General features: G+C 35.0%; 1 protein-coding gene across 14 annotated transcripts in view; it reads left to right on the top strand.

The window, feature by feature from the left end:
• The window catches only part of LOC149083233 (uncharacterized), a 71,062-nt gene that overhangs the window by 41,764 nt on the left and 8,666 nt on the right, over positions 1-20,632 (top strand). For 8 of the 14 annotated variants that reach the window (XM_089236443.1, XM_089236445.1, XM_089236438.1 and 5 more), the window contains 4 exons: positions 7,556-7,661; positions 8,174-8,249; positions 9,668-9,819; positions 15,803-15,987. In XM_089236443.1, coding sequence (XP_089092569.1) covers positions 7,556-7,661; positions 8,174-8,249; positions 9,668-9,819; positions 15,803-15,987 — 519 coding nt within the window. Of the gene's footprint in view, positions 1-7,555; positions 7,686-8,173; positions 8,250-9,667; positions 9,820-15,802; positions 15,988-20,632 lie in introns of all 14 variants that reach the window. The other 6 variants (XM_089236442.1, XM_089236434.1, XM_089236437.1 and 3 more) reach the window with 1 other exon arrangement.

Raw genomic sequence — 20,632 nt, 5'->3', positions numbered from 1 at the left:
ATTTCAGGAGTTTTCTAACAGCTCATCCTCGTTGTCGCAAAATTATCTAGCATTTCACATACATCAGTTGGCACTGTTGATTCTAGACCATTTTAAACAGTATCAGCTTCGTCCGTAATGTTTCCATTTTCATTAGCACGTAATTGGCATATATCTGCATTCTCTAATTCAGAATCTGAAAGAGTTTCTAAATATCTTACAGCTTCTAATGTAAGATACCTTTTGATATGGTTACACTCAGCTGAACACAACAAGACTATCTAGGATTGTCGAACACGGTTTGATTAGTCTGAAGTTCGCAAAAACATACATTTCTAAGAATGCAAGAATAAAAAAGTACTCGCCAAATATAAACAATCCACCCCAGAAAGCACATTCCTCTGTATCATATTACCCAGAATTAGTCCCTATACACATGTGGAACGATGACAACACCCTTGGGTTCGAATGGGAAAATTGAAGCAATGCACTGCACGTTAGATATCCCTAGAATTCCACTCTCTTGAAAGACCAATGTTCCATAAATGGAACATGCATTTTTGAACGCACATAGCTCTTTAATGATTAACAGCACAAACAAATTGATTTACTTTGATTGATATATTAACCCTTCGATGGGCAGCGCCGTATATATCCGCTGAAAAATGTTGTGGCGAATCTGGGCAGCGCCGTATATATCCGGCCGACCTGATCAGTTGCCTTCCCCTACTTTCTTTGTGTAAATATGTCGCCCCTGCAGTTGACGAGCTCCTCCTCCAGTATTCAGAAGAGATCATGACATTGTAGGACGCTCTATACAGCTACACAATACAGAAAGCACACGGTAACAATGCTATTATCCCTTGCATTGTAATTGCTATCTTGAGGTGCAAAGGGTTGTGGGGAAAGAGAATTCTTGAAGATGTTTCTGTGGTCTGAAGTTTTTTTTTTCAGTCCAAAAATAGAGTATTGCTTTTTTTCCCTTTCACTCAGTTATTTCTTCTATATTTGATTTTTTTTTTATTTTTGAAACTTTCGGGTGATGATTAGTTTAGAAATGGATATGATACAGAATTTATGTTTCAAAATAACTATTAACGTTAAACTAACACCTCTTGAGCTGAATTTTTTTTCGTAGTAAAGAAAGGACCCCCCCCCCCACTCCTTCACCCTCTCATCATAAACTGACTTACTTTCCGCTAAACTATGCTATATAAAATTATCCGTGGTCAACTATGATACTGTAACTAAGCCATCCATCCTATATCTCTAACATAATATAAACCGTCCCCAAAAATTAAATCCTATTTCTGCATCTTCTGACTGTTTCAAATATAGTTTGTTTTTCCTCACACCTATAGTCGAATGGAAAAACCCTCTCCCCTCAACTATCATTGATCACAGTCTGTCACAATCAAACACATTCTTTTGTATCGGTCTCGACAAACAATATTGTATGAGTAAATGTAAGGAATTTCGCAATTTCACCATTTCTTTATTTTTTCAACTACAGTCTCTCGTTATTATCTATGCATATCATTTCCTCAATAACCTCACAGTCTATAAATCGAGTTTATTGCACTGCTGATGTATTCCAAAAACATAGAAATTTTAGTATCCATTACACATCTTTCACGTTCTTTGCGAACATCGAACTTGAATATTACCATAATTATTTTAAACTTCTGGAACTTTAGGTCGTACATTGCTGCAGTCAGTTCTGTGAAGTTTTTGAAATGACACTTTCCCAAGCCTGCACAATCTTCCAATCCTAACTTATCACATTCCTGAGTTAACGCAAAAGGGAAGGTCTAACCACCCCAATGAGCCAGTATAATAGTGTTAACTTGCAGGAAAAAACGTAACCCCCCCAAGGAAATATTAAATTTTGAAACGCCCCTCTCTCCCTCAGAGAAAATCCTGCCTACCCCTATGATCATATTTACCTCTTTGACGTAGTCTTCTCTGTTCTTTCTGTGATTGATAAATGTCAATGTCATGTTCAGAAACGTGCTGTTGTAGTGAAACTGCGTGGATCACAGAATGCCCACTTACATGGGTTGTGATATACGATGCAGTTCATTGGAAAATTCTATCGCTCTCAAAATAATAACATTTTGAAAGTACAATGAAATTTTTATGAAACGGCCGTTCGGTATTCCGGAAAAAAAGACCGTTTGTGAAGTTGATCACCGAATAGAAGTTGGGCGATGGTAGAAAGAAGAATAAGGTGGAAAGCGTGTGGTGTGTCAAAATTTCGGATTTCATCGTCACCAAAGAAAAAATCTCATGCTCAATATATTTTACAATGCCCAAGAAACAGGTGCATATACTTTGGGCAGAGCATTGAATACCAGATTATCCGATCAATTCTTGAATCTGTATTATCAGAGATCTGTTTTTTCCTCGTAGTGAGTGCTACACTCAATGAAAAGGAAAAGCCTTGTGTTCGTTCTTTCCTCGCATTATTTTATTCTCTCACTGTTTTTATACTATATGTCTGCGTGCTAAAAAGTAAAGAAAGCTCCCCCAAAGAGCAAAAACTTTCACATCCTGTTTCTATTCAGTAAAGATCATTGGTGATCTGTCGTATTTATCCTGTGTCATGGGCGAAAATTTTTTAACTGTCTTATCAGCTAGGATCAATTGTATAGCATTAGCTTTTGTCATCTTACTTACAAGTTTTTTTAACCTGATAATGTCACAACTGAATAGGAAATTCGATTGAGCAGGAAAGGTATGTATACTGATGTCCGAAGATTATAAGATTATACAAAGAGATCTATATAAGGTGTTAATGCATTCAAATAAAACGAAGAAAAACTTGGTTTTTTTTCTTCAACTCTTACGGCCTAAGTTTGAAAGAAAAAACAGCTTGACAAATGTGACGGGACCACGGATCAGTCTGGATTAGGGAGTTAACTCAATTTTTTTGGAAGAGACTCTGTGAACACTCCTTCTTTTCAATCCCACCAGTGTCTCTTTTTACCCCCTCCCCAAAGGTAGGTTTTGCGGACGCCCATGGAAGAAAGCAAGCAGTTCATTCAAAATAAATTGGTTGTATTGACCAGAGCTGATCATAACTGAACGAGGCAGAACTAAATTCTAGGAAGAGGAAGAATTTCAAGAGAAAGACAAGAATTTCTCATTTGGTACCCGTGAAGTTATCTGTATCCGCCCATTAGTATAAGCCTCTTATCATCGTGGCTTGTTATAGCCAACACCAGAGGTAAACACAAATAAGCATTTGGTTGTTTCAAACAATGCTTGTCTCGTGATCTCACACATTCCTACTTTCCCACCTATTTCCTTTCTCCTCGCTCTTCTTTTCTACTTTTTGAGCCATGTGTGTTTCACAATGGTTTTTGATGATTCAGTATAACATTCATACTATTTGACAGGCGAGTAAAAGCAAACCCCCCATAAGTACAATAATACTGGCTCTATTGAGTGAAGATGAATTCGATGAGAGAAGTTAATATCAACTTCGGAGAACGATTGCTCGTTTTCATCAGTTTCATCCGAATCTTAGGATGAACTCCAGAGTGTAAGAGACTAGTGCAGTCGTGTTGTATTGAAAATTCCACCACCACCTCGAGTACGCCATTTTAGTGGGAACCCAGGCATATAGGTCCCACTATACAACGTTTCAAATTCATTCAACTAGTTAAACCTTTTTTTTTTTTTTTTATGAACCAGTTATTGAAAACATAGTAACGTAGATCAATGACTTTGCTACAGAATATATTCAACAAAATAATGTGGCACCAAAATCAAAGCGTGTTGGTGCGACACGAACAATCCACAAAAAAATTCCAAGTTTCCAAATGCTATATTCACAGAGATATTCAAATTCGAAAAATGGAGGCAATTTGGGGAAGAACAGAGTTAAAAGCGTGTAAAACTGTTTTCCCGCATTTAACGCTGTTCTTTTCCGAAATCTCCTCCGTTTTTCGAATTCGAATACCTCTGTGAATATAGCATTTAGAAACCATGGAATTCTTTTGTTGGGCATGGGGACAGACAGGACAACAACTTTCTAATTGAAAGCACGGAGGACGGTATAAAAATTTAAGTTTTTTTTATTTTGCTACACACTGTATTTTCACTCTCAAAACTAGTACAGGGGAATTTTTGAACGCCTGCTGAGCGTTTTTTAAATTGAAATCATACCTCTACGACGGACGGTTGATGAGATAAGGGCAGAGCTAGTACTTACAGACAGGACCGTAACTAGAATTTTTGCCACCCGGAGCCAACATTATTTTGCCACCGCCACAACTTTAAAATTCGATATACTTTTTTTAAAGGTGCTCTTGTTACCACCTAAAACTACCTCCCCCTAAATTTTGCCGCCCGGGCAGTTCACTCCCGCACCCCTCTAGTTCCGGTCCTGCTTACAGGACACCTAGTATAAAGAGTTGATGAAAACTAACTTGTATATTGAAAATAATTGGGGCAGCTTAAGACAAACATTTCACGAAACTTTGTCAAAGACAAAGTTATTAATTAATTTATCCACGAAAAAATTATTTCATTTGTATGGTAATTAATCAACTGTTAATTATTAATATTTTTTTTCAAAACATTTTACAGAAGTTTAAATATAGCATACATATATGAATATTCGTATCATCACATACTGAATACCAACAGATAAATTAATAGACTGACATTTGTCAAGTAAACATTGAATGTCCACAATGTGTGTCATACAATAGAAATTGATTTTATATTGAGTATTCACGAAACTTTCGATTCAATCGCCGTAAATTCCGGTAAGGATGTATAAGCCACATCTAGAAAGGAAAAAAGAAAGGTTTTCGTGGAAAAATATTGTTGTCGAAGCCTCAAGTAAGACGCACATAATTTTCGTCAAAGAATTTTAAAAAAAATGATCAAAATTCTTCGTACGTTTCCACTTACATTCTTTGATTTCTTTATTAATTTTTTTTACCATTACTTGATTAAAAAAAATAAATTAGTAAACATTGAACGTTTTTCAGAAGTGAAAATTTATAGAATTTATTAAAATTCTCGAAGTTTTCATTATTTTCAATCGAATACTCTGTTGTGAATGAAAAAACGTTGACGCTCGAGATTTTCATGTAATAATAATTATTTATGATTATCTTTCAATTAAAATAATGATCTTTTTGCATGAATCCAAAAAATAGAAAGAAATTGGTGAAAATGAAAATTTCTAATTTTTCTCCAAGAAATCAGGGAAAAATGATTTCCTAGGTTTCATAAACATTTAAACACTCAGTGAGGCCATTGTGGCTAACCCACAATAGGTCTATTCATGTTGTTGCGATGGGAGGATCCCCAATCACCGAAAATCCGGCTACCTGCTGGTGAGAATGGGGAAAGCATCGTCTTTCCTGAACAGGCTCTGCCCATTTTCGAAGGATTTATCTGAATATGCGTAACTGTCGAAGGGTTAAGAGGTAAAACACACAAAATAATTTTCGATTTACTTCAAAATTGAAATTTGGCAAATTTTTATCAAAATGGGGAAATAATTCCCAAAAAATATCAAATTTTAAAATTCTGCCAAAAATGTTTATATCAACCTAAAATTTCCGAATTTATTTCAAAAAATACTTTGAACTCTCGTCTATATATGATAAAAAAACCCGAAATGTTTGAATCAATTTTTATCTGATATTTTTGTAAATAAAAGCTATGTTCCATTTATAGAGCATTGGCCTTTAAACGGTTAAACATCAAAGTTCAGGGATCAGTATCTAATTCTGTGTCAGGCAGGCAACATGGCATGATCAGATTCACCTTATCTCGCATCTTTTGCAAGATATCAAAACATTTTCCTAAGGATGGACAAATCTGGGTTCCTTTATTTTCAAACTTAAATTATTTTAACAATTCTCTAAGATTGGCAACAACATAAAAAAACTAACATCATCCAAAGTTAAAAATATGAAACATAAAAATATACTCATAAAAATTGAGTCATCGGCATCCATTCAGCTTGTGAAATAAAATCATCCAATCAGAAGTATAGAATAACAACTTGAAATTTTTATAGTGATCTAGATCATCCGTTTTGTGTTGTTATTTATAATAAAGTCCAGACCTGCCAACTCTCTGGATTTAGGCGGGAGATTCCAGATTTTTCATCCTTCCTCCCGCTCTCTGGATTTGTTAAAATTTCTCCAAGATTTTGGCAGAAATTTAGATTTTACGCGAGCTTTCACGTTGTCGTGACGTCAATGACTGCCGTCGTCATTTGGGAAAACACCCATAGAGGACAGTCATGGTCATTTCCATCGAGCAGCTGTAAAAAAAGTATTGGTGACCGCATTTAAACAACTGGCAAAGACGTGACTTTGTTTACGTAGCATTTATCAGGGGCATGACCATGGTTGCCGAAATTCATGTATAATCGTTATTATATTCCATTAACAGTCGTGCGGTAAACGCAAGTTTTCTCATCAGCAGCTTTGTATTTTGAAGTTTTTTAAATTGTTTCCTCGGATTAAATATGTCTTCAGAAAGAAAATATAAAACTTTAAGCTATGTAAAGCTAAATATAAAGCTTTTAAGAGTTCATATATCCAAGATTATCAATCACTGATAGCATCCATGAAAAAAACACTTATATTTTATGAACTGTATGTGCAGATATGATTTCTCTATTCTGCATGGAAAGCCTGACATGGAATTATATTTTGCTCGGGGGCAATGCAGAACCTGCCTTGGGGGGGGGGGAAGGAATGGAACTTTTTCTTGATCGATTAAAAAAATTTTTTTGATTGAGTATATGAGTGGAGGGGGGGGGGTACTCCCTTCGGGAGAATCTCCAGATTTCTGGATTCCAAAAGTTGGCACGTCTGAAAGTCCAGTCGATTCACTGTCATTAGCCTCATTGATCTTGTTCATGTCCATTCCCAAGTATGAGCTCTCATTGTCCTGCAGCTCTGGAGCATGTCACAGATTGAGTTTCCATCTTCAGTGCCTCGAAATTGGATCACAATCTAGATTTGGATCTGGTTCATGTAGGTCAGTAATTCCCAACGTGGGCGTTAACACCCCTTGGGGGCGATGTGAAACAAAACAAAAAAAGGTTGGGAAACTATGATGTAGGTGAATAAATACTCAGGCAGGCATCGAGCACCCATTTTATTAATGTTTTATTAATGCCAGCAGTTTTATTAATGTGCTAGCTTCACCGTATCAATAAAGCAAAAATTCATTTTCCTGTTGAATAGCTTAAAAAAAATAAAACTGGAAGCTTCATTTAGGTGCTCTGTCTTGCGGACAGCAGTATGTATTGTAACATCCTTCTATTTTCAATTCCTTCTCCGTAGGGCTCTTTTTAAAAAAAAATCAAATTTGCTTATTTTATTTTTCTTGCGAGGTCCCCTTGGGAATTGCACACAGAGCTCCATGAGCTCAATGGAGTACCAGTTGCGAACCACTGAATTAATTCAAAGAACTGATCTGAGTTCTTTGAATTAAATCAGCTAATGCTATTAGTGTAACATTATACTTTTTTCTAAATCTTGAATGTAATTTTGAATCTGTAAGCATTCAGTTATTATTTCCATCTTAGGAAGAAAGAGGTAGAAGTTTCTATGATCAGCAGCATAATGTCGGAGATTTTGACAAAAAGTATAGAAGCATTAGATCAGCTTCTGCAGACCGAGATTTCAGAATTGGTAATTATTCAATTTTCAGAATTGGTAATTATTCAATTTTCAGAATTTATTTTAGGTAATGTAAATTCATAAATGTAGCAACAACCTATATAATTGTGATTCCTTTATGAAGGCATCATCATCATAGCCGGGGGGCATACGCAGGATCTACCTTTGGAGGGGGCACAAAAATATTCTTCCAGAGAAATTTTGAGTTAACCCTTCAAAAACATTTAAATTAACAGAAATTGGTTTAAATAGCATATAAAATAACATTTTCTTCTGAGGAATGCAATCTTAGGATTTTAAGAGATTCAATGGGATTTTTTCTTTTAAATCATAAACCCGGTTTTATAATCCGACTTTAACAACTTTATTTTGATTGCAGCTTTTAAAATGATAGACACATACTATTTATATAGCTACTTTGATAAAAAAAATAGATATTGTGTTTATAACAAATTCATATATCAATTTAATTTTTTGCAAAGTTATGAAAAAAATTAAGTTTAGTTTTCATCAAATTTTTGTAGGAAGCGATAACCGATCTAGAACTACTTATGAATCCGACATGCAGAAAGCCATGCCATCTGTTTTGAATGATACCAGGTATTAAACATTTTAGTGTTATTAATTGCCCACTCAACATTAGGGTTCCAAGAGGTCTCAAAATGACACCTCCTTGAATTTTGAATAAACATTTGATGGAATCAGTTTTTAGCTATATAAATTGCATGTCTTGTCAATAGTTTGCATTATTATATAATAACATTTGTTGCAATATTAATTCTGGTCATAATTATAAATTATCGGCAACCTGCAAACAATCTTTTTTGCAGGTTGAAATATTAAAAGTAAAACATAGTAAAACAAAAATGTTTGCTTATACTTTGCTCTGTTACAAGATGAGCCGCTAAAGGTTTTCGTCTGCAACATTATTGCAATGTACATTTCATTAGTTTGGAGGAAAAACCCTGTATACTCTGACTTGAAATAATTGAAAGGGAAAGGGGGGAGCATTCCTAGTAGCAATAATGCCTTGAAATTCTTCGTGTAAAATTTCTTCCCCAAATTTTATTTTCTGCATTTCTTTCTTCTATTCTTTATTTTCCAGTGCATAGAGAAGGTCTCCCATTTGAAAAAGTCTCTCCACAGAGAGCAGGCAGACATACAACACAATACTGGCATAACATGAAAATTTAAGCATTTCCATCAATACTTCAGAAAATGGAAGACAGATGGCAGCATGAACATGAAACAAGTGCAACTCAACATAAAATATGTTAGGGCCACATATACACTCAGAACACACATTCCGGCATGTGCGGATTCGTTAGAAATTCTGTAGAGGAATGTGTACAATTTGCATGTATGGTTAAGTAGTAGTAGTGCCTAGAGATGTGTTTGGATGATAAGAAATCTGAGGGATTCACACCCAAAATTCATTATTCCTTAGAACCATGTGATATCAGGTGGATGGATGATAGGCATGTATAAGGGATACAGCCATTGTACCGGACAAGAAAAGAATTACTGAAAAGAGGGAAGTTGCGGTTGGGTGAATAGATTTTTCTTGGTGTCATGCTGACACACTTTATAATTCCGGGTGGAAGATCTTTAAATCTTGGAATAAATTACCAGTTTTGTGCTGTCACATTCATTTATCCTATGTGATTTGCATGATATCAAGTGGATTCTGTCAAAAAAATTATCCATTTGAAGCGTTCAGCCAAATAACAGTATACGTTACATTTTTGCAAAATCAGTTTTCCTAAAAAAAAAGTTCCTAAAGTGAGTTCCTGCAGAAACTAACAGGTGTAGCTGCTATGCATCTTTGCATAGTTGCAACGCATGCAAAAAAAAGGTGTTTCCCTTATTCATCAATAACTTTTTATTAAGTCTCCTCTAAAGTTTGAAAAAATGACATAGACTGTTTGGCTGAATGCTTCATTTAATTATTTTTATTCTATTATCTAGTATTCACTTATAGTGACCAAATTCAACCACTCCTCATATTTTTTTGTCAGGTACAAAGAAAGCAGCTCATTCTTTTCTCATGATGATAGACAGCAAGTACACCGAAGAGGTAACAATAGCCGTGGAAATCCAGAAACCCTGAGTCGTTCTTGGTATCCAGGTTTACAACGTCATCCAGCTGACATCCTAGGTCATGGGAGAGGTATTTTAATGTCTCATATTAGATTCTATTTTTTTTTTTCCATCTCTTGTACCCTATGTTTCTAATGTAAAGAGAGCAGCCAATGATAAAGCTTAAATAGCAATTGGGTATTCTCAAAATTGAAGTCTTGCAACAGAAACTTAAAATCATGGAATAACCTTGTAATGGATTTTTCATGCAACTTGGTTGGAACCATATCCCCATTCCTCACAGGAATTATGCTGAAACATGGCATAAAAGAGGCAAAAGTAATTTTCCCTCTTGTACTTTTTTTATGGACCAATCATCATTAAAGAGCTATGGCAACAATATTATATATGCATTAGGAATTTTTTTTTTTTTTGGAGAAATGGGCAGCGTGTGAATATTCTTTTGAACTTTTTTTTAATGTTGTGATTTTTCAAAAGCTTTCTATATGTACAGTTGAGTTTGCCTATAACATACCCCTTGGTGATTCGAGAAGTGTATTTTGTAACAAACGTGTATGTTATAAGCGCGGTCTTGAAATTAGCTTATATGTATAGCAGTCACATTTATTCATGAAGTGCATTATTGAGATTGTCTTGAAATAAGCGTATGCAGCAAGAAATTAAATCTAGTATAGAATGAATATAATTTTATTGGAGTACAGTACATACAAGATACAATGTATATAATATGCACACATTTTTTCTTAATTTATTTCATACTGGTATTATTTGAGTTTATGCTAGTGGTTTTCATTCATTTCTGCTTTTACAACCAGACCCATCATTTCAAATTTTTTCAGTGGGGGGAAGGCAAAGAACATGTACTCAATATATGTGTGTATATATATATTTAATCATGTTTGTTCATTTCTATTATATTTTTCAAAGCTAAGATGATCCCCCCCCCCTCCCCAAATGACGGGCCTGATCACAACAATCGTTTTACAAAATGATCCAAAGTAACAGAAAAAGTAAACATTTAATAATTTGAAGAGCTTATTCCATGCAGTTTTCCAAAGAAATGCATATAAAGACAGTTTTTTTAACTAACACACAGTTTTACTGTTAGAATAGTTATATTAGTAATTAACAGGTGATGCTTTTTAACTGTAGACCAGTGTTACTCAACCTTCATGAACCCAAGGACCAGTAAAATATCTGATAAATCGGCGGACCTCTAACTTAGTGTTAGTTGCGCGATCATGTGTCCTGTATTTTACAGGACATTTCTATGTTTTTTCCATTCTGACTTTATACAATTCTCCATTTTTTTCAATGAAGTTCATTAGAATTTGTAATCTTTACTTGCAATGGTAAATGAAGAGAACTTCCACAACTTATAAATTATGCTATGATAAATATGACTATACCAAGGCCCGGATGTTGTTGTCCTAATAAATCCGGAAAAATAACCATAAAAAATGGCCCAAAAACTCACAAAAAATACCCTAAAAATTTGAAAAAATGCTGCTAAAATAAAACAAATTTCTTCGGAAACTGAACCAGTTGATATATTGACTGGAGATGAAAGAAAAAAAAATTCTTATAGTATCTATTGGAAATTGCATTCATATTCTCACCATTAGATTTTATCAAAAATTGTCAATAGAATTTTTCAAATAAACAATTCATAAGTGCATTGGGAATTGGCATTCAATTGGGCTTTCATTATAAGTTGAATTGGGCATTCAATTTATAAGTGCATTGGGAAATCTACAAGACAAAATAGGAATTTCTGAAAAGACAAAACAACTTCTCTCAACATCAACAGATGCTATTGGGAATAGGTGGGGGGGGGGGATTCTGATCCACTTGCACAGTGTTAATTTCTCTTCAATTTCAAAACTTAGATGTTCCCCAAAGCCATCAAATTTTTTTCTGCTGGCAATAAGTCAGCTTTTTCCCCCTTATTTTTTCAAATTTCAGTATAGCAAATTGGCTTGCTTCTTTTTTAGCACACTGACTTTACTGATAGCATCAAAAGCTCCACGTGCTTTTCTGCAAGACTGAATAGTGGAAACCAAAATGCTGAAGATTGATCTTATGTATGTAATCAGTTCTTCAATATTCCTGAGGCGAAATAAAGCTTATAAAATCTGACTGAATGCAGCATTCTTATGGATCAAAATCATTCAACATGAATTAGCAAATTTCAAATTTTGAAATCTGCTAAGATACTGGTATAGTAGTACATGCAAGTACTATACCAGTTCCCCTTTTTGTATAATGAAAATTCCTCTCTCTCAACATCCCATGCAGGATCAGAATTTATACTAAATTTACTTGAAATTGTTTCTGAACTTTGTTTGTCATCTATAAAGGAAGATACACATTGAGTGATGGAAGTAATGTATTTTTTTCACTTAAAAATTTTTTAACCTACTTTTTATTTTGGAAAAAAATGTCCTAAAACCTGAAAAATCCCTTAAGCGTGAAAAATGCAAAAAAACGCAGATGTTAACAACATCCGGGCCCTGATCATGACCACCGTTTTTTTCAGTTAACTACATTTCAATTCGCTGCGAGTTCCAGTAGAGTCCTTCATTTTCTTTTCATTTGTAATTTTTAGCCGTTTCAGTAACAATTGGTAATTTTCCAATTTGTGGCAATGTTTAAGGTAACAATTGGCAATATCTGTATTTTGTCATGTTTCAAATCAGTTTCTTGTATTTTTCTCAATGAAAATGGTCCCCAGTCATGATGAATGCTTTTTCATGATATACATTATAATTTACTATGATTCACTGCAATCCTTAATTTCCCAACTCTAGCAGTGATCAGAAAATTTGTTATAAATTGCATTTTTTAAATACAATTTACTCCATATTTATCATTGCAATTTACAGTATTTTCATTGATTACATTAAGTTTCCCTAGGTATGAAAATCTAATTTTTATTTGAACCCATAAGAATAATACTAATATCAATAAAAACATTATTTAATTAGAATTGAAATTATTAAGTCTGGCTGCGGACCACTTATCGTCACAAACCATAGGTTCAGAAACGCAGCTGTAGACCATTACAGTGCTAATTTATTTTGACTATAAATTTTTCCTTATAAAAATTCCCACAACTTTCTGTGAAAAAAAAAATTAAGACCTGCATACACACACTAAATACATGGGCAAAATAAAGTCAGTTTTTGGCTTCATTTCTCTAGGTTTTTGTTTGCCATATGTTGAATTAAAATTATTTTCTAGGTTAAGGAAGTGTTTTTGGTATGTTATATCCATAGTGTATGTTTTAAGTGGGGTATGTAATAATAGAGGTAAAAATTTGTTGAAGTGAATGGGCTAAAAATCAGGAATTATAAAATTGTATTCCGGATAATTTTTCACAAGACTGAGATCGCAAAACAAGAAGTGGTTCGACTGACAAACAGATTTATTTACAGAACAGCAATTTACACGTATTTACAAGCTAATCAGAGAGCTAACAACTTTCTCGCAAAGTTCAATCACAACTGACTTTTCATCCAGCCTCTGGAATCTGGCATCCCCCTTACGATCGCCTCATATTTATAGCTCCGGTTGAAACTTCGAGGAAAAGAACATTCCACAAATTTCTATTTCATAGTACCATGTTTGTGGTGCCACTGTCTGGATGGGCGTAACCTTCTGGAAGCTTCTGTCCAACCCTCCACCAGTTCTTCACCAATCGCATTCCTTTGCGCAATACCAAAACCAGTATAACCGATTTTGATATTTCTGAGTGCCATCGAATAAATCGCGCCATCTATCATGTTATCATGTACAGATCGTAACAGTATGTTATAAGTGTATGTGACTGTACATGGCCTATAATGATGGCCGATTGGGGCAGCATTACAAATGGAATGAAGAAATTTTTGTCGACGAGGGGGGGGGGAGCCTTCTGACCTCCTAAATGCCTTTGTTCTCCCCATCAAACTCATTTTCCCCCATAAGTTATCATTATCAACTTGTAGGGAAAAATGGATCTGGTTCAACTTTAGCATCAAAATATGCAAAAAGAAAACTAGAGGTGTATCAGAAAGGTGTGAGAGAGAGAGAATTGATGACAGACCAAAATCCTGATAACTATAAACAAATTTATGGTCATACTCTGTGAAAATGATAATACCCAAATGATAAACCTTAGAATGATAAGCCACGTTGACTGTATATATTTTAGCATATAATATTATTAGTAATCTCATGAAGCCAGATCATTCACATACAGTTGAATGCCGTTTTAACAAATACCTTTATGGCAAAAATCTCATTTTAACGAACAATTTTTCTAATCCTCCAGATAAGTTTACCTAGGAAAAATGCAAAAGCTTGGAATTCCTTTATAACAAAATTTTGGTTTAACGAAGTGATTTCCTCCGGTCTCTTGGAGTTTGATATAACAGGATTCGACTGCATTAAATTGAATCAATATAATGCTGCATAATGAAAGGAAAACTTGGAATTTAGAAATTACAGCTTTGTGTACGATTTCCAGGGGTTTTTTTTTATGTATATCATTGTAATATATCATCAGTTAATGTTGCCATCTTTAGTTGATACAAGTGTTCAAATATATGAAGTGGTATTTGAGACCTGTCAGTGCATACTTTGATCAGTTTTGCTTTCATTCCCTCATTGTTTGCTATAGTGATGAGATCAGATAGTGTGATCTTTATCAAAGGTTGATAGTGTGATCTTAATCACAAGGTTCCACAGGATATTGCCTAGCTTGATATATAATTTAGTTTCTTCCTGAATAAACATTCAGGACGAAACTAAATTATAAATAAAGCTAGGCAATATCCTGTGGAACCTCGTTTATATGAAGAGTTCAAGAGGCCAATGTTGTATGAACGTGAAGCTTGTGCAACTGAGACTTCTTTGAAAATGATGGACCCCTCCCACTAAAGTAGACCTGATAAAAATTATTAGTAGAATTCAATGGTTTCAATTATACATTTCAAATTTTGTTGTAAAAGAATCACACTTGAGAAGATGAAACATGAAATGAAATTTTTAAAAATTGCGAAATTACTCAAACTATAATTGGTATAACATTACTTTTGCTTTTTAGTTTAAAAAATTTTAAACATTCAAAAAGGCTGTATTGTCGTTTGTTTTGTGCTGATGGATTTCTAATACCATCAGCAGACCTGCCAACTCTCCTGATTTAGGCGGGAGACTCCGGATTTGTTAAAATTTCTCCGGATTTTGGTAGAAAATTAGATTTTACGCGAGCTTTCACGTTGTCATGGCATCAATGATTACCGTCGTCCTTTTCGGAAAACATGCATAAAGGACAGCCGTAGTCATTTCTATCGAGCAGCCATAGATAAAAGTGTCTGTGACCGCATTTAAGCTACTGGCAAAGACGCGACTTCGTTTTTGTAGCGTTTATTGGCAATAATTTATCAGGAGCATGACCTTGGTTGCCAAAATTCCTGTATAATCGTTATTGTATTCCATTAACAGCCATGCTGTAAACACGTTTTTTCGTCCGCAGCTGTGTAATTTGAGTTTTTTTAAATCGTTTCTTCTGATTAAACATCTTTGGAAAGAAAATGTAAAACTTTGAGCTATATACAGCTAAATATAAAGCTTTTAAGAATTCATATACCCAAGATTATCAATCACTGATAGCATCCACGAAAGGAAACACTTATACTTTATGAACATCATTATGTAGATGTGATTTTTCTATTCTGCATGGAAAGACTGGCATGGAATTATATTCTTCTCAGGGGCAATGCAGAACCTGCCATGGGGGGGGGGGGAAGAATGTAACGTTTTCTTAATTTATTAAAAAAAAAAAATTTTGAAATTTTCATAGTTCATATAAATCAAAAGTTCATATAAAAAAAAATTTGAATTTTTTTTTTATATGAACTTTTTTTGATCGAGACCCCCCCCCCCCCCCTCGGGGGAATCTCCGGATTTCTGGATTTCAAAAGTTGGCACGTCTGCATTACTATATACTGCTTTCATTTTATAGATTGCAAAAATATTACTGCATTGTCAAGTCAAACTTTTTCTTCCAGCGAAAGATATCCACGAATGTGAAAGAGACCCCAGGGAACCATGGATAAATGAACATTATTACGATCGTGCTCGTGCTAAAGAGGAGAAAGTATCATCCGTGGTGCCACAGAAGTCTAGCAGATCCAAGTATAACCTTTACTTGGAGAAATCTTCTGAACCACCCAGAGTATCTTCATTTCAAAAGGTATCCCATATTTTGAAAATATGTTCTATTTTTAGATTTTAAGGTTTCTTTTGATTAACCTTTTTTGCACAACTCCCTCTTAGGTGGCTTTGATTTTTTTTAAAAATTGAAATGCTGTTTCAATTTTTTGGAATCATATTTTGAACATAATACTGCCATTTGCATGCAATTTTTCCAGGGCTGTCGCCACATACAGTCCATGCCACTTAATGTGATCACGTCAGGACTCAGTGTTTCTGATAACAATAACCAGTCAATAATTATATTTAAAAGATATCCCAGTTGTAAGTACGATGACTATATGTCCTGTTTGGTTGAACATTTGAACAGAACCTCATTACGGATAACCTCATTTTTCTTTCCCCACATAACCGGTTTCAAAATATTAAATCTTTATTTTTTTTATTTTCATATTTTTTTAAAACAGGATTTTTCACCTTCAAGAAAATTCAGAAATTGCAAGAAGTTAGAAGAGATCTGCCTAAAGTGTATTACTAATTGCAATACTTATTATAATATGCATTTCATAGATTCAAAATGCACAAAATTCAATTAAAAAAATTTTGATAATTCTTTTTATTTGATAAAAACTCAATTTCTCACAAACGCTAAAAAACTTCACCAATATTAGCCAATATTAGCTAATTCCAATACTTATTATAATATGCATTTCATAGATTCCCTTGTGAGTCTTCCGTCTGAGGAACTGTGAATGCGGTGAGTTGAAAGAAACTGACAGTGAACTGAAGAAAGGGACTTTTTTACCTTACATATACCTTCAGTATAAGAAAGGAATCGCAAAAGAAGTGCTACACACATATATGAACTAGAACAGCTTGATCAGGACATTGTGAACTGAGTAGGAAAATTTCTGTCAATAAGGGAGCCTTCTCATGTCCCTACATAGTCCCGCTAATTAGTAACTTATAGGGAAAAATGATGTTCAACCTCAGCTTTAAATATACAAAAAGAAAAAAAAAAACTTTTGACAAAGAAAAGTTAATAGTTAATATAGACAGAAATCCTGATTATAGACTAATGTTTTCTCATGATATTGGTTTGTTCCATACTTGGCAAAAGTGATAACAATACCTAAATGATAACTATTATCTGTGATTCTAATAAGTAGTATCTGCCGCATTTCATGCTGAGGGGGACCAAAGTGACAGAACAATAGACTGAACCATGTTTTTCTTATTTCCAGAAGAAGGAGGCGTGGACCTCCATGCCTCCCTGTCACCAGGGTTGTAATTTTATCTGGCTAAACCAATTTTGTTCAGGCCACTGGCTAAAACATATCAGTCAAAATTGGCCAAAACTGGTTAAAACATTTTTTACAGTAGAACCTAGATTATCCCCGCAAATGGTGATGGAAGGTGAATAAGGAGAATTGAAAAACACAGTTAAACTACCGGGAGTAAAAAAGTGATTTAAAACAAAATTGGAAAAAAAAGTTATGCATTTTACCTGTTTGAAATGACTATCCACTGTATATATTCATATCTGTGTGAAAAAAATTGAATACAAAATTGTTCAAGGATAGCCACACTATTAATATACTGGGTTTCATTTATGGCAGAAATACAGTAGAACCTTGATTATCCTGGTTAATGTTGGGGAAGGTGATCACGGATAACACCGAAAAACATGGTTATCTTTTCAGCCATTCTGCACAGTTATAAAATATACTATTACTTAACCGTACATTACCTCTTACACATTCCTCTATGGAATTTCTAACGAATTGGTACATGCCGGAATGGGTGTGTGTACGTACCATGAACCTAACGTGAAGTTTTGTGTAATGCTGCCATCTGTAATCACTTTTTCTAACTATGAGTGAAGTGTAATGATTAGGGCTAGGATTTTTATGTCTCAAAAAGTTACAAAAAATGCATTTATGCCCTTAATAAACTGTAAAACATGCCCTATAAAACAAAAAAAGTCCTAAAATCTTTTCATTCCTATCTCAGAGAACATTAGTTTTAGCAAAATAATATAAGAAGTGTTGATGCAGTCTAAACTATTTTGAACCAATACTTATTGTAGCAGAGAATCAAAAACATAGAGCTTTCAAATATTTTTCTTTTACAGTTAATGTACCACATACTGAAATTTTTTAACAAAAACAGAAACAGCATAGTGGATTTCCTTTCTGCAGCAACTTTAATATCGTGCAATTAGCAAAACAATATTGTTTCATTTGTACAGAATACTTTCTCACCATATTCAGAAACCAATTTCTTCAGTTTTTAAGAAGTCCTTTAGGCATGTTGAGAGGAAATTCGATTTCACAAAAATGCACGAATCATTGCAATCACTACAAAAATTGTTTACAGTTATTATAAGCAGAGTTGCCAACCGCCACAGATTGTTCATAGAAATTACGGCCACAATAAACTAAGGAGCTACGAGAGACACTCTCAATACTACAGAAATTGGTTTAAAAAAAATCCGGTCTGAGTTTCTTGCAGTGTTTTACTTTATTCTTTTTATATATTGCATTTTGATCTTTACTATAATGATCAATGAGTATACGCATGTGAGAGAGTTTAGAGCGAAGACAAACTCGAAACCGATCTATTTTGTCTGCGCGCAGAAGGCTAAAGCTGCATCTAAACCTGTGTTCTACTCAATGCCCAAATGCGCATAAACTAGTTTTCCATCAAAACCACCCACAGTGTTATAAAAGCAGTTTTTTTGAGTGGTTCAGCACAGTTCATTTACATAGCGCATGATCGCGGAACTTGTGTCTGAAAGAATGTTTCGTCGTAGGAGCTCTGATACATAGAAAATGGAGAGGGGGAATCTAGGGTTGCTACACGCCTGTATATACTGCCTACAAGGGCAGGTTAAAATTGCATTCTATATTCATGAATTATTAAGCGACCCAAGTTTTCAAGCCAGCAAGTTTTCTGTCACAAATTCAGAATTAATGTGCTGCCATCTATGGGTAAAAATATGCAGCTGAGTATTTACCTTCAGGCATTGTAGAAAGCATTGCACAAAATTCAATTAAAAAAAATTGTAATTTTTTTTATTTGATAAAAACTCAATTTCTCACAAACGCTAAAAAATTTCACCAATATTAGCCCAAGCGTTACCATCACTGATTCAGATGGTTAATCTATTTACAACCAGTGTCAGGAATTTTTCAATCAGCAACGAGGTTTCATTTTTAGTGCATAAAAGTCCTAGCCTTGAATGATACACTATAAATCAGTGTTTTTAATATGTCTACCACATACCAAAAGCAAAATTTGGGGACGTTTCAGTGACTTTCTCATTCGACATAATAAACCATGGTGGACAATTTTTTCATATCAGTGGTTCCCAAACTGCAACTCGCGACTCCCTAGGGGGTTTTTTGTTTAGGGGGTTCTTAATGAAAATGTAAGTGAATTTACATGATAAATCAATTTTAATCTTTTCATGGGACATGATGATGATGTAAATACATATATACATAATGTATTTTGATCGACCATACAAATCTTTGATGTGGGAGGGAGGTGGCTGCAACCCCTTCATGCTCCCATGTATTTCCACCCATAGTAAGCACTGTCTTACAACACAAACAGAAATCAAATTTCACTATCAGAGTCTTATTACTGAGAAAATGTGCAATTTGTTCATTTTTGCAGCACCACAGTTCTATTGTATTTTGTGCCCACAATGGTTTATTCTAATGATATCTAGTAAAGCCAATTATAACTGAGAATTAGAACACAGTCCTCGGTGGTGTTGAAACCAGCGTTGCGGTGGGTGCTCAAGCACTTATGGTAATAGGTGACATAGGTCTCACAGTACCCCAGAATTTATTCAGAAATTGAAATTTCCTATATACACTATCTACCAATAAGTATTTGGACACCTGTGATAGAAAAGAAAAACTAACTTTATTCAAAATCAATAGTTGGTAGAGCCTCCACGAGAGGCAATTACAGCGTGAACCCTCCAGGGCATACTTTCCACAAGTCCTTGTGTGACGGCTAGTGGTATTTTCTTCCACTCGGCTTGGAGAAGAGAAGACATGTCAGTTCATTCACCGATTTTGGATGGGTAGGGCACCCCTTAATTCGGCGATCCAACTTGTCCCAGAGGTTCTCGATAGGGTTCAGGTCTGGGCTCTGGGCAGGCCAGTCCATTCTATGAACCCCATTGGCACCATACCAAGCCTTGGTTAACCTCGCAGTATGACAGCTGGCATTGTCGTCCTGGAAGTAACAGGGGTCCACCCTGTAAAACTGCCACAATGTAGGAAGCACATTGTCATCCAAAATAGTGCAGTAGGCATCGGCGTTGAGCTTACCATGAATGGGGACCAAGGGTCCCAGTCCATACCAGGAGAAACACCCCCAGACCATAATTCCACCTCCTCCGAACTTGACTGTTGGCACAATGCATTCTGGCAGGAGACGTTCTCCAGGCAGACACCAGACCCTGCCATCCGAACGGTAGAGGGTGAACCTTGATTCGTCGCTCCAACGAACCCGTTTCCACTGATCTACGGTCCAATTTCGATGTGCTTTGCACCACATTAACCGAGCAACGCGGTTGGACTTTGTGATCAAAGGCTTATGAGCAACAGTACGACCATGAAAACCAATCAGATGTGCTTCCTTACGGATGGTATTCATTGAAA

Source organism: Pholcus phalangioides, unplaced genomic scaffold, assembly GCF_987345545.1.
Source record: "Pholcus phalangioides strain wild (caught in Gottingen) unplaced genomic scaffold, Ppha-v1.0 ptg000009l_1, whole genome shotgun sequence".
Taxonomy (NCBI): Eukaryota; Metazoa; Arthropoda; class Arachnida; order Araneae; family Pholcidae; genus Pholcus; species Pholcus phalangioides.
The sequence above is the reverse complement of the archived record's forward strand: the minus strand, read 5'-3'. Positions and strand labels throughout refer to the sequence as shown.